General features: G+C 38.0%; 1 protein-coding gene across 7 annotated transcripts in view; it reads left to right on the top strand.

Moving 5' to 3' along the window:
* The window catches only part of CDK14 (cyclin dependent kinase 14), a 320,024-nt gene that overhangs the window by 142,440 nt on the left and 164,984 nt on the right, over positions 1 to 12,600 (top strand). For all 7 annotated transcript variants that reach the window (XM_042801716.1, XM_032991372.2, XM_032991368.2 and 4 more), the window contains one exon: positions 6,992 to 7,054. In XM_042801716.1, coding sequence (XP_042657650.1) covers positions 6,992 to 7,054 — 63 coding nt within the window. The remainder of the gene's footprint in view (positions 1 to 6,991; positions 7,055 to 12,600) is intronic.

Here is a 12,600-nt window from a genome sequence, read left to right as displayed (position 1 = left end):
AGAGAATAAGGAAGAGGATAAACTGGCATCTTTAGAAAACTGGATTATGTTGAAGATCTTAGTTTATCCAGCAATTTTTTCCATAGCAGTGTGTGTCTCACTCATCAGTGAGTCATGGACCAGATTGTTCTCTGTGCAATGAACAGAGACTTTGTATCTATAAATAAATACATATTTTCTAATAGCAACCAAAAATCATACAACTGTGCATTCCCTTTTCTCTCTGGGATTTTCACGTAGGTTTTCATATGTATTATGCACTCCCCCCACTGTCCAACCTCCTTTTCTATATGTTATTGTTCATGTGTTTTGAAGTATATTTATCTCTGTTGACAGTGTGAGAGAAATACAAGACACTAGAAACATCTGCTAGCAAAATTGTTTTCATTAAAGGTGTCTTGTGTAGTGTTTTTTTTTTTCTTTCTTGAATCCCTAATATATATCTTTCCCCTGCTGCTCAGCCCAGCTGGTGCTGTTGCCTTCTGCTGTTTTTCTGGAATTTGCTTAGGTATCACCCAGAGATATGTAGTAGAGTATTTTTTGTTAGCCTGGTTAACACTGCATCAACTTGTAGGGGGGAATGATTGAATTACAGAAAGCCATAGAAATACATGAAAATGAGAGTCTATGACACTTCCTAAAATGCCAGCAACATGAAATTAGTTTAAACCATGGTGCAGTAATCTGCAGAGAGCTTAGGTTGGAGGATACATGCCATTTAAATAGAATTAACTTTTCTTTGTTCTCCTGTCACATCAAATATTCCTACTGCCCGTGCTTTTATTGGTAAATTATATTATCGGTTTAAGAATTTGTTGGTGACAAAAGGGGAAGTATTTTAGTCAGTAAAACTGCTAGGGCATAAATAATGTGTGCTCTCCTTTGAACAGAGAAGAATGGCTTTCAACAACCTCACTGCCTCAGTGGAGCAGCACAATCTGTCTGCTGCATGATGGCATCGCCAGCAGCCAAATACTCCCGTTTTTGTTTTAATGGAAGGGTTCTTTCACATTGCTGGTTTTACATGATGGGAATGCGGTTGGAAATGCTTCCTGTTCCATTCACAAGCCCCAGGCTCTCCGTGCATTTCAACTTCAGAAATGACAGCTGAAACCAATTAGGCAGAATTATGGGACAGCTAAGTCACATGGTGGTTTATCATGACCGAGGAAGAGGAGGGAAAAAAATGTACTGCATTGGAAATAGAAGTGACTAATTTAATTAGAAAAGAATGACAGTCATGTTATTATTATGGAAAAGGGCTGGTAAAGTCGGGCTCGGTTCATGTCAATGGCCGTGCCTTTGAAAGGAGACGTCCTGCCCTTTGTCTGAACATGTTTATGTTTGGTAGCAGAGTCTCCGATTTCTGAGCAATATTGTTGGGCAAAATAGTTGATGTTAAAGCAAAGCACAGAGCATATCTGAAGACATTCGTAGCTTGTGGTTTACTCATCTATTCATAATAAGAATTCCTTCTTCAAGGGGAGAAGGGAGGAGTCTGAACTATCAACATTTGTCTCATTTTTTTTTCTGTTTGCATACTCTCTCTCTCCTCCAGAAGTAGGATACTTCAGCTGTATAAATATTAGCCTGGATTCTTTTCCCTTCAGCAGATGCTTATACACAGTATGCTCACAAACATAAACATGCATGTGTCTACTAACATAAACCAGTCTTGCTGAATAGAAATGACCTTCATACACTTACACACTTCCACAAGTTTAAAGCAAAACCCCAGTTCATTTCTTTATGTGAGCCTGAAGACAATATTTCATAAGGTAAATGAAACTTTTTATGGTATTGTCACGGTAGTTGATGGTGTATGGGAGAAGTGAGTGAAAAACATTACAGAGTTTGAACAACATGCATTTTTTTTTTTCTTTTTACTATGGATTTTTTTCTTGCTCCTTGACCAGGCTTGCCGTTGCTTAATCCTTGTACAAATTTGTTACAACTTTGTTGATTTTTATTTAGACACTAAGCAGTTATGTTGTATAAGTAACTTAATCTCTCCCTTATTTTCGTGTACCTGTAGGAGTCGTGACACTTGTCTCCATTATAGGGAGGAAAATATTTGAAATTCATTGAAGTTCGGTTAAAAAATGGGCATTGGCTGATGTTCTTCTACATACAGTTTGGAAGCAGGAGAATGGTTGAACTAGCAGAGCTGAGCATGAGTTTTCTCTTCCCTGTCCTAGGAGGCATTGTGTGGTTGCTGGTCTAACCAGAACTCATGCCATCTACTCCAGGAAGGGTCAGGGGTTTCCTAGTGGAGGTCTAGTTCCTTGAGAATGTGCACTGAGGAAAGGGTTTGTGTTTTAACTTGCTGAGAGAAGGCAGCACAAAGGCTTGATGGAACCTTCTCAAGGATGTATAGCTGCATATGCCAGAAACCTGAAGTCAAGTCATAGTCCCGGAGCAGTGATCTTCTGGCTCAATTTAGTAAAATACAATTATTTGAAGAAATAAGATGCCAAAGTCTGCCTCAGGTTGCCTATATTTATTTGTATTTTCAGCCAAAATGTCCAAGGTATCTTAAACCTGAAGCTGGAGGACCCTTATTGTAAATATTCAAGCCATACAGGACGGGCTTGGAATTTGGAGAATGGGTATCCTTTGTGCTGTGGGTGGCATTGAGCTATTATTTTGAAAATTGCTCCAAATTTAGTCGAGTAATAGGCTTCAGAAAAATTGTCATTTGTACTTAAGAACTGTGTCTTTGAAGATTCCTCTTCTCCTCTCAAACACTTGGCTTTAGTCTTTCACTTCAAATATTGTAGACTCCATCCCTGGAGGAAGTGAAATTGTTTCTGGGGGAGGCAGTAGTGGGAGGAGAGATCAAATTGTTCACTTAAAGCATGTCAGATTTTGCATAAAACATGGTTGTGTTAGTGACAGGGCAAAGTTAAGTTCCTAACATTAGAGGACCACAAGATAAAGTTGGCCCATGCGATCTCTTTTTGCCATCCATGTGGAAGAGCCTATTGTGCAATTCTGCAGAGGGCTGTGAGGTGAATGTGGATGTGGTGGTGGTTGAACTTTTCTCATTTTTTTGTGGGGAAACTAGGGTGTCTTCTGGGGTTTCTGCCTCATTCAAAATAGCATTTCAAGGTAGAGAACTGGGTTTCATCCCTGCTGTACTGGGAATCGCCATCACCATTGCAAATTGCTGTCATCACAATTCAGATATGACTGACTTCTGCTATTCAGCATCAAATTCTCAGTCTCCCTTGTAAAAGTGTTATATACTCACAGCTGTAACTGAAGTCAGTCAAAGCACAAAAGGCAAAATAGTGCCAAATACTCTGAAAAGTCAAAGCCAAACTTTAAATGGGGTTGCCCAAATCAGTGATATTTAAGACTTTTTTCCTTTGCTTCAACTCCCTACCTGATAGAAGGGAATAATGTCACATCTCCCCAGGATTGCTCTGAAATTATTTTATGTTTGTGAAGTGTGTGAATAGCGTAGAAATAAGCAGGGCAAGACAACCTGGGAGATTAATAATTCTGCCTTCAAAGTAGTAAATAAACCAGACTGCAAGCTGTGTGAGAATGGGGGGGAAAAAAAAAAAAAAGACCAACATAAAAACAGCACAGCTGTTCTGTAATCAAGTACCTCCTATTCTGTTCAGTGAGTATGTCTAATCCTGTGAAGGGAAAAAAGTATGTGATCACATTACGCATTTAAAAAGTTATCATAATGTACATTTATTGGGCAAACAAATAAAAGGATGGATAAACCCATTAATTCTGGACTTTCCTAGATTTTGGGTTCTTCACTATGGAAACTTGATTTATCTGATTTTGCGTAGCTGTTAAGAATAGATGAATGCTAACAAATGATTTGTACATACAGATGTGGGTAAACTGGTGGAGTGCTAAGAGCAGGAATTAGTGGGATTTTGAACTTAAGCTAAAATATTGTATGTTCTGTTATCACGGGATTACTTGGAGTGATTTACGTGTGTTGGGGATTAATGGTATGGCTGATAGAGTTGTTAAAAGCTAGCTTGAAGCAGACTTGGTGTAGCCAGGTCCACCTGGGACCAGGATGTGTGTGACAGATATTTGCAATTACTTGGAAGTCTGTGTATTGCATTCCCAGTGCATCTTGCTTCCATGTGAGGTGTCCTCACCTTGTGAGGCAGCGGAGAAAGGACTGTAAAAGGTGTGTGTATTGGTTTGGTTCTTGTCTTCCTACCTTGTGTCAGTACAGTTTTATGTTATTGCCAAAATGTAACTGTATCTTGAATTTTCCTTTAGGGTGTATATTTTATTAGATCAAGGTGGTAACCACAGCAAAGACCCTAGTGCCAGAGCACAGAATGCTGTATCTGCAGCCACTGGACCACTTGGGAAAGCATGTTGCCTTCTACCTCAAAATAGAGCAGGAAGAAAAAGACTCTCTTCATCTATGTGGTACCAGTTTCATGGAATACCATTAGAAAACTGCTTTCATTCAGATTGCTCTCTGTTTTCTTTTTTAATGCTTTCCTGAAACTTGCATTCATGTCGTCTTCAGTGTCAACTGAGCACAGAAGAACTGGAGCAGACACTTGCCCTCCAAAAGGGAGAACAGGTTTAGAAATAGCTGTCCCTGCAGCGCTGTCATCTTTCCTGGCTATACTAATATTTAATTCAATGTGTACTGAGTCCTTACCTTGGTGGGGGCCTCAGAAGCAGCATTGAGTTTGTCTTCTTCTGGTCTGGTTTCTGTCAGCTAACTAGTTGCAAATTGTAGAAATCAGTAGAAGATGGAGGCAGTGAGTTTCCCACCTACCAGGTTATTTGTCACCCACAAAAGCTGGAAGACTGAAATAAAAACCTTCCTACTTCAACCAGCCCATGTGAGGGAGCGTGCCGTGCTCGGGGGTTGTGAAGGGTGCATCTGAGGCACCACGATAGGGATGGGACAGCACTGCCCTGTTCACTGTGACGGGCTTTCTAAAGCAAAATTTCAGGCTTTTCTTTAAACTTCTCCTCTGAACTGCAGATGCTATCACTATTCAAAGATCTGTGTTTAAGTTAAAGAGAATGTGTTGTTCCACCAGGCTGGCATTTCTCTTCCATAACAGAAAATCCATTATAATGTGGGGATCCCCCAAACTTCTTATTTGACACCAGCCGTAGCCTGTAGTAATGGTATTTCAGCTGATATTTTGCCAGAGGCAGACTCTTGTGCTGGGGTTAGTGACAAATGACAAGGCTAGCAGGTGTCTTTGTTCAAATATGTTTCCTTGGTGGTGATACAGTAAAGCAAGGCAAAACTGGGTAATGCGGTGAGGCATACTGAAGGATGACTGGTCCGTTTTTGGTATGGCTTATTGATACAGTCTCAAAACTAACTGCGAGAATAGAAGAGGAATACGTACCTGAAGATTTCACAACAACTAGGAATAAGTCTTTAAGCTAAACATAGACGTGCAAAATGCACTTCACTGACAGTAACTATTCACTGGTAGATGTGACTTTTAAAATTTTCTTTGTAAATGCATTCATTGATGTGTTACCTGTTAATTGAAGTACTGATTGCTGTAGCTTGTGTTTTGGATGAAACTGTTGTGTTGTATTTAGTGTGGTTAGTCTGTTTGAGTGTGTGCCCTCTGTCCTTGTGGTACTCACACAGTTCATTTTGGGACTCAGGTGATTTCCTGTGGTCAGGGCACTCACTCTCTTGAATCTGGGTAAGAATCCCTGAAAAAAGGTGTGCTAGTGCACAACCTACCCACTCAGTGTATCTTATGTCATTGCAATGTTAATTCCACATGCACAGTGGGTTTTTGTAGTTTATGACTTCAGAAGAGAAGATTATACGGAATAGTTGTGGCTAGTATGAATTTTGTGTCTTGGAAGATACAAACTTTCCTATGTATCCAGATAACTCTGCAAAAGAGCACTACAGAATTGCTCCTGGTCTTGGAAATGCTGCACAGAGAAACCATTCCACTGTGTTGAAGGCAGCTTTTGTCCAAAACTCTCACCTTGAAAACTGTCTATATTTACTTGGGCTGTATGTGAGGCAGGTATTGCCAAGTAGCTTTTCAAGGAATGCTGGATGATTTTTGCCAGATGTATTCAAAAACCAGATGTGGAAGGCAAAGTCAGTCTCTGAGTTTTTGGTGGTTAAACTAGTGCATATTTTTGCTTTGTTTATTTATTGTACATAATTGTAATGTAATTCTAGAAGCTGAGTGGTGCAAGCAAATCAGAGAAGCAACATGACACTTCACTGAAAGTATGCTACTGGCTGGTAGGAAAGTGAAGAAATGCAAGAGAAAAATTCAGAGAAAACAGTGTTCCCGTAGTAAAAACAATAAATGTTTATTAATTAAAAATAACATTAATCTATACATGGCAAGCCTGCTTGTTTTCTGAAGAGTTTTTATGATATCTTTGCCAAGAATATAGGCAATTATGAAGTGAAAACTTAGTTTTGAGTCGTCAGTGAAGCTGTTTTCTAAAGTAGCTGTAATTAATAGCTGTACACATGCATAATATGTGCTTCTTTTTGATCTGGAGAGTATCATTCAATACTCTGTTATGCAATGTTTATTTTCTAAGCCATTAAGTCATCTTAATCTAGAATCACCATAAAATTATATTTGAAGGGCAATTTTTTGATGTGAATAATGAGAGTAGCATTTGAGGTTCTCCCTTTAGGTTCTTCCTCTTCCCTCCAGATATTACCTTTATGGTGTTGGTGGTGATATTGTCTTTACAAGGAATAAAATGACACTAAAATGCAAGTAATTAATTTACCTTATACAGGATGTTGGGAAAAAATATTTAATTTACATTTGGTGAATATTCATATCAGTCAACTTACCAAGGTTGTTAAATAAAATGGACTGTAAAGGTACAAGTGTGTGTATACAAGTGTGGCTGAAAAATCTCATTTTACATTTGTTCTGTCCCCTCCTGAGTAGAAGGATATTTATTGCTGCAGTCATACAGATATTAATACATTTTTTTCCCTCTGACTTTCTTTTAGCACACTGATTTATGTCAGTACATGGACAAACACCCTGGAGGGCTTCATCCAGAAAACGTGAAGGTAAGAGTCAAAAAGAGCACATATTCAAGGAAAGCACAGTAACAGTAACTTTGTGTAAAATGTCATGTCAGTTGTTTCATAGAAATTGATGATTAGCTAAAGGGAAAATGAATGGCATATGAACTATATTTTAAAATATGTTTTTCTTCAAAAAGAATTAAAAATGCAAGCATTTCAATATTCCCACAAAAGAACTTGTCTGTAAAATTGATTCAGAGACAGAATATATATGAGTAAATACTGTTACAGTGTTGGTAACCCCTCCCCTCCATTCAAACATTTGTTTTTAAGACAAGACGATACTGCCCTAAAACCCCTGAGTAAACATGCTTTAGGCTGCCAGTACTAGATCTTCGGTGAGGTAAGTCATTGCAGGTTCACTGAGTCTGAGAGCACTGGAATGAATTATGTTAGCTGAATGTATACTACTTTTTATGTGAGCACATAAAATCTTCCCTAATCTTTTTGCTCACTTACTTTGATGAAGCATTTTCATTTCTGATCTCACTTTTTAAAAATTTTTTCCAAGGTAGATACTGAGAATCATCACACAGGAAGGAAGGAGTTTATTAGCAGGATTTAATGGAGAGATAGATTGGTAGAGACTTGATCCAGTTACTTCCTGGGAAGTCAGCCAAATGGTTTTAGCATCAAATTGAAGCCAATCAGATGTGCAGAATGTGTCGTGTGTGTATAGATCACCCAGATGATATTTGTTACACTTGTCTTGCACTTTGACATCGGTCCCATTGTTGTTCTACTTTGGAAGTGTTTAAATCTTCACTTGTCATGAAGAGAGATTTATTCCATTATTTAGTTTATTGAAACTGAGAAGTTAATGGAAAAAAATAAATCGCTTTCCTGGAAAACTCAGTAGGATTGTTTCGTTTAAGAAAAGAAAATATTTTAAAAAGAGGAAAGAAGATTTTTTTTTTTTTTCTAACAGCTGATCATTGTTATACATCGACTAGTTGTATAATGTAGATTGATTAATTTTCTGTTATTTCACTGCAAAGCGGCATATACAACATATGAAGTTAGATGAGAAGGGCTGCCATTGAAAAAAAAAGAAAAAAATCAGAAGTCTTCCTTACTGCATAATTTGGCCAAATTAAAAAAAAAAAAAAATCGTTTGAAAATATGTGATGTATATACTGCAAGACAGCATCCTTGTAATGTACAACTGTCACTCTGATATTTTGCTGTCATGGGCAGGGAGAGCCCATGGGTTTTCTCCTAGTACCAGCTTCACAGTGTCTTGCTGAGTGTGGCATTTTGAAATGGCTGAAATTGGGTGAGGTGGGACCTGCTTTTTGACCACTAAAACTTTTGAGCTTTCTTTACTGCTCAGTTTCCTAAGTAGAGTTTGCTGTGCTGAATGTGCTTGTTAAAACAATGGGTTTGTGTTTCATTTCCCTGCGTGGATACTTTTACATTCAGCTCTCTGAAGTCTAGGATAAGCTAAGTCTGGCTTTGAAAGTTCTTCATGCTGCTTCAGATTTGTAAGACCTACTCTAAGGCTGCAGTGCTGAATAGCTCAAGTTCTAATACACAGTAGTACAATACATTGTAGCTGTAATTATTCCTCGCTGAGAAGACATTCTAATGCACTTTTTCTGGATTATCTTAGGGCCTAGTGAGCTTGTCTTCGAGGAGGCTTAGCATACGTGGATAATTGGGCTTGCTAATGTGTCACTCCTCTAAATCCTGAGACACCTGTCTTTTAAAACAGGAGCTATGGAGGGAACTGCAGCAGCAGCATTTCCCTTTCAAATTTTGCTGCATGTATTCCTGTGGCTATTTTTACCATCTAACAGTTGTGTTCACCAACACTTCTGAAGTTTATGGACACATTAGAAATATTTCTTTCAAGTGGCCAAGTGTAGAGTCCTGATGTACTGATAGTTTAAGCTTTTTAAAGTCCAGATATATTATTAATAAAATGAAACTGAATAAAAAAGAGAAAATGCATTGGGAAGTTGCAGCAGATAAAACTACTCTTATACCATGAGCAATCCCATTGGACAATTCTTTTTTTTTTTCTGTTAAATAATGAAAATTGATTATATGTATTTAGTAGACTCTCTTGCCAGGCCAACAGCAAAGGCCAGCCTTAATTCATGCAGTAACTATTAAAACCTAGCATGATGAATTCAACTCCTAGCACTTTAAAACTGAATCAGCCTGCCTGAGGTTTTCAGTGAAATGCCTGCTGTCAAAGCTGAGTGAAAAATACCTGCTTAGTCCAACAGTGATTTCTTCAGCTGGGAGAACAGGAATTGCAGAGAGAGGGGAACCCAGTCAAATATGCCAACAACTCCCAGACCTTCACCAGCGTACAAAACTAAAAGCTTGCATTCCTCTCTTCCTTACAGCGGAGATAAGATGGTTACTGCATAATATCTTAACACTGTTGCACTGTACTCAGTTTGGCGATTTAAATAACTGTGGTTCTGTGTCTTTACCACCTATTTTGGTTTTAGCTTCTGCACAGAGTTGTCTGTCTGGAGCTACAGCTGATTTTTAACGGTTGAGCTGAGCCATGTTAATTAGCCTTCTCTCTCTGCCAGCCCCTTCTTGCTAGAGATCCACCAAGAATTTAACTTTTAGTCAGATTTTTCAGACAGTGTTTTTTTTCAGAATCACTGGTTATGTGATCCCTAAATCCATTTAAAAAACCTTTCAGCTGAGCAATTATATTCCAGTAGCAATAAATTAGTCTCGGCTCTCTAGGGCTAACCTGTGGGATTAAGCCATTGATGCTCTCCCAGTATGACAAAGGGCCCCCTGCCTTTTAATTTTGTTCTTGGGAGAAGTATTGCCTGCTGATGGATATTCCTTTCTGGCTTGTTGCCAGTTATTATAAATACATAACCACATAATCACACATTTTCCTTTTGCCAAAGAATATTATATCGTAGTTCCTGTAAAACAGTACTTTATAGAAATGCAGAAGCAAAGACATTATTTACTTTTAGTTTGGTTTCTATAGGACATCTTCAGCCTGATTTTATTTCTGAATATTCTCTGTATTTACCAGCTAAAGACAATGCTTGCTCCTTCAGGCTTACTTTTAGATAAAGAATCGTAAATAGAATAAAATCCAAATTACTTTGATGGACACACATATTGCTGTCCCCTTGAGTGTTGTGTTTGCCATTGACTTTTTTTACGGTTTCAAATAGGCTATTTGCTGTCACTTAAATATTTTAAATAAAGAGTAAGCAGAATATTATAACTACATGGAATTAGAAAGAAGAATGTCTGAGTTGGCAGTTGTAGGATTCTTGGGACAGTATGTTTAAGCAAAAAGAAAATACTGCTTCCTAAAGTATTAGGTTTAGCATTTTTAGTGATACGTATGTATTCACACATAATGATTTCAGAATTTTGTAATTCATGTGTGGAGGCACATGTTGTACAAATAAGATGAGGCTTTAAACCCTTCAGAGAATTTGTGTGTGAGGCTGAGATGTTGTTTTTAAAATAGCCATCCCTGACAATGTTAAACTAAGTATCCTGGTGACATAAATGTGGTTAGGTACCTGCAACTTCTTTATCAGTTAGAAGGGAAATTGGCAGAAAGTTGTTGTTTTGATCCGTAGATTCTCTAGACTCTGTTAGCTCCAAATACATAATTGTATACCTCTCTGGCAACTAACAAGCCTGCAGAGCTACCATTTATTTAAAAATATATATTAATATACTGAGTATGGTATTATAATTAGAAATGAGGAGACAATTGGTTAGTAAGTCCCTGTTTAGTAGGCACAGCCTCATCTTGTTTTCTCGGGTTTTGAAGACAACTTTCTCAGCTTTTCCAAAACTGGAAGAAAGCAGTAAATCTTAAATAAACAGCCCCACATATATTTCTGTTGGAAGCTACTGCTGCAACCTTGTACATGGTTGGAGCTAAGAGTTGGTTTGTAGGTGTATACGATGTGGTGCTTGCCAAGATGCAAAATGTGCTGTGGCAACCTGAAGTACAAGACTTTCTCCTGACTCTCCCTACGCTGTTCCTCCTGGTCCAGACTACTGAAATCTGTACTCCTGGCTTTCTTTCCTACAGCTGTTTCTGCCTTTAGAGATAGTTTGTACTTCTTGGACTCTCAGTTGAAACATCTGGATTGCTTCCTACAGCAGAAATTCTAATGGGTCACAGCAGCTAACTGACCCTGCCAGTGATTTTTTTATGGTGATCTTCATTCTGATTTTTCTTCCTTTCTGTCTGGTACAGGGCCATTGCCAACAGTCTTTTGTCTTATCTTCTTGGTTCTCCTGAGCCTTTGTTTGCAGCTGTCCATATATGGTTATTGTTTTGTAAATTCATCATTTTTAAGTATCTTTTTTTGTGCATTTCAGCATATCCTGTGAAAATGTAACTGTTCCTTTAATCTTTGAAATATCATCTTTATTTTAACTGCATCTTTTACTCGATACTACTACATTCACAGTAATGCAAGTAAATTAATCTTTATGTTTTGATACATTTATTTTATAGTTGAGTCCGTTTCTGTAACTCCTATTACTGGTGGAACAAGTGGAGCACAGGCTTGCATCTGTCATGCCTGCATTGCTTATCTGCATTCCTGCCTTAAAATAAATCTATTAATGAAACCTGATTTGCTTTTTAATTAGTGATGCTGCATTGAAATATCTGTAGTCTTTTGGGAGAAGCATCCTCATTTTTTTCTCTCTGCCTTTTTTCCGCTACTTGCAATGTTAAAGGTAATCACCAATTTGTGTGAGCATTTGACTTCAAAAAAACATCTTTGACAAAATAAAAAGGCACTTGTCTCTGACCCACTGTTCCTCAATCTGTACAACACCAGCCTGAATGACAGCGGAGTTGTCAACTAGAAAAAAACTGTCTCTGTTTCTTAATCACTTAATCATTCTCAAAATGTTTTACTTCAGGCAACTTGGAAGGCTCTTGTCATCTACTGTGACCAGAGGGAGAAGGAACTTCCAGTTTGTTCTTATTCCTTCTAATATTGCTTCTCTGATTTGTTCTTCTCCCTGGGCACCTTTTCTCTTCCCAGGGCCAAAAAGTGATACGAAGAAATAGGCAGACCCTCTTGTTGAACTTTGCATGCAGGGACCAGGAATATTCAGCCTTCTCCCAGGAGCCTTCAACACTTCAACTCTTACCCATATCAATTCTGAGCCTTCCTTGCTCCTAGAAAGCAGGGCAGAGCAGTCTTCTATTCATAATTGATGGATATTTTTGAAGCAAAACCTCAACCAACTAAACCCTACCTCCACCACAACCTTTACAAATGTGTTTTATCACTGTAATATTGAGTCGGAGAAAATAGTTGACTGCCAAGATCACATGTAAGCTATGTAGCAAAGTGTGGAGTGGAATTTAGATATTAAGTTTCCTAGAACAGCCCAATAATATCTGTAAAATATATGCTTAAATTTTAGCAAAAACTGTAACTAGTTTTCATTTTAAAATTTCTACATGGATAGATTAAAAGATCTATCTATTTAATTAATAGGAATTATTGAAACCTAATGGGGTGCTGCAACATTTTTTGTGC

Source organism: Tyto alba, unplaced genomic scaffold (genome assembly GCF_018691265.1).
Source record: "Tyto alba isolate M040663 unplaced genomic scaffold, T.alba_DEE_v4.0 Super-Scaffold_38, whole genome shotgun sequence".
Taxonomy (NCBI): domain Eukaryota; kingdom Metazoa; phylum Chordata; class Aves; order Strigiformes; family Tytonidae; genus Tyto; species Tyto alba.
This window is presented reverse-complemented; position numbering and strand designations above follow the sequence as displayed.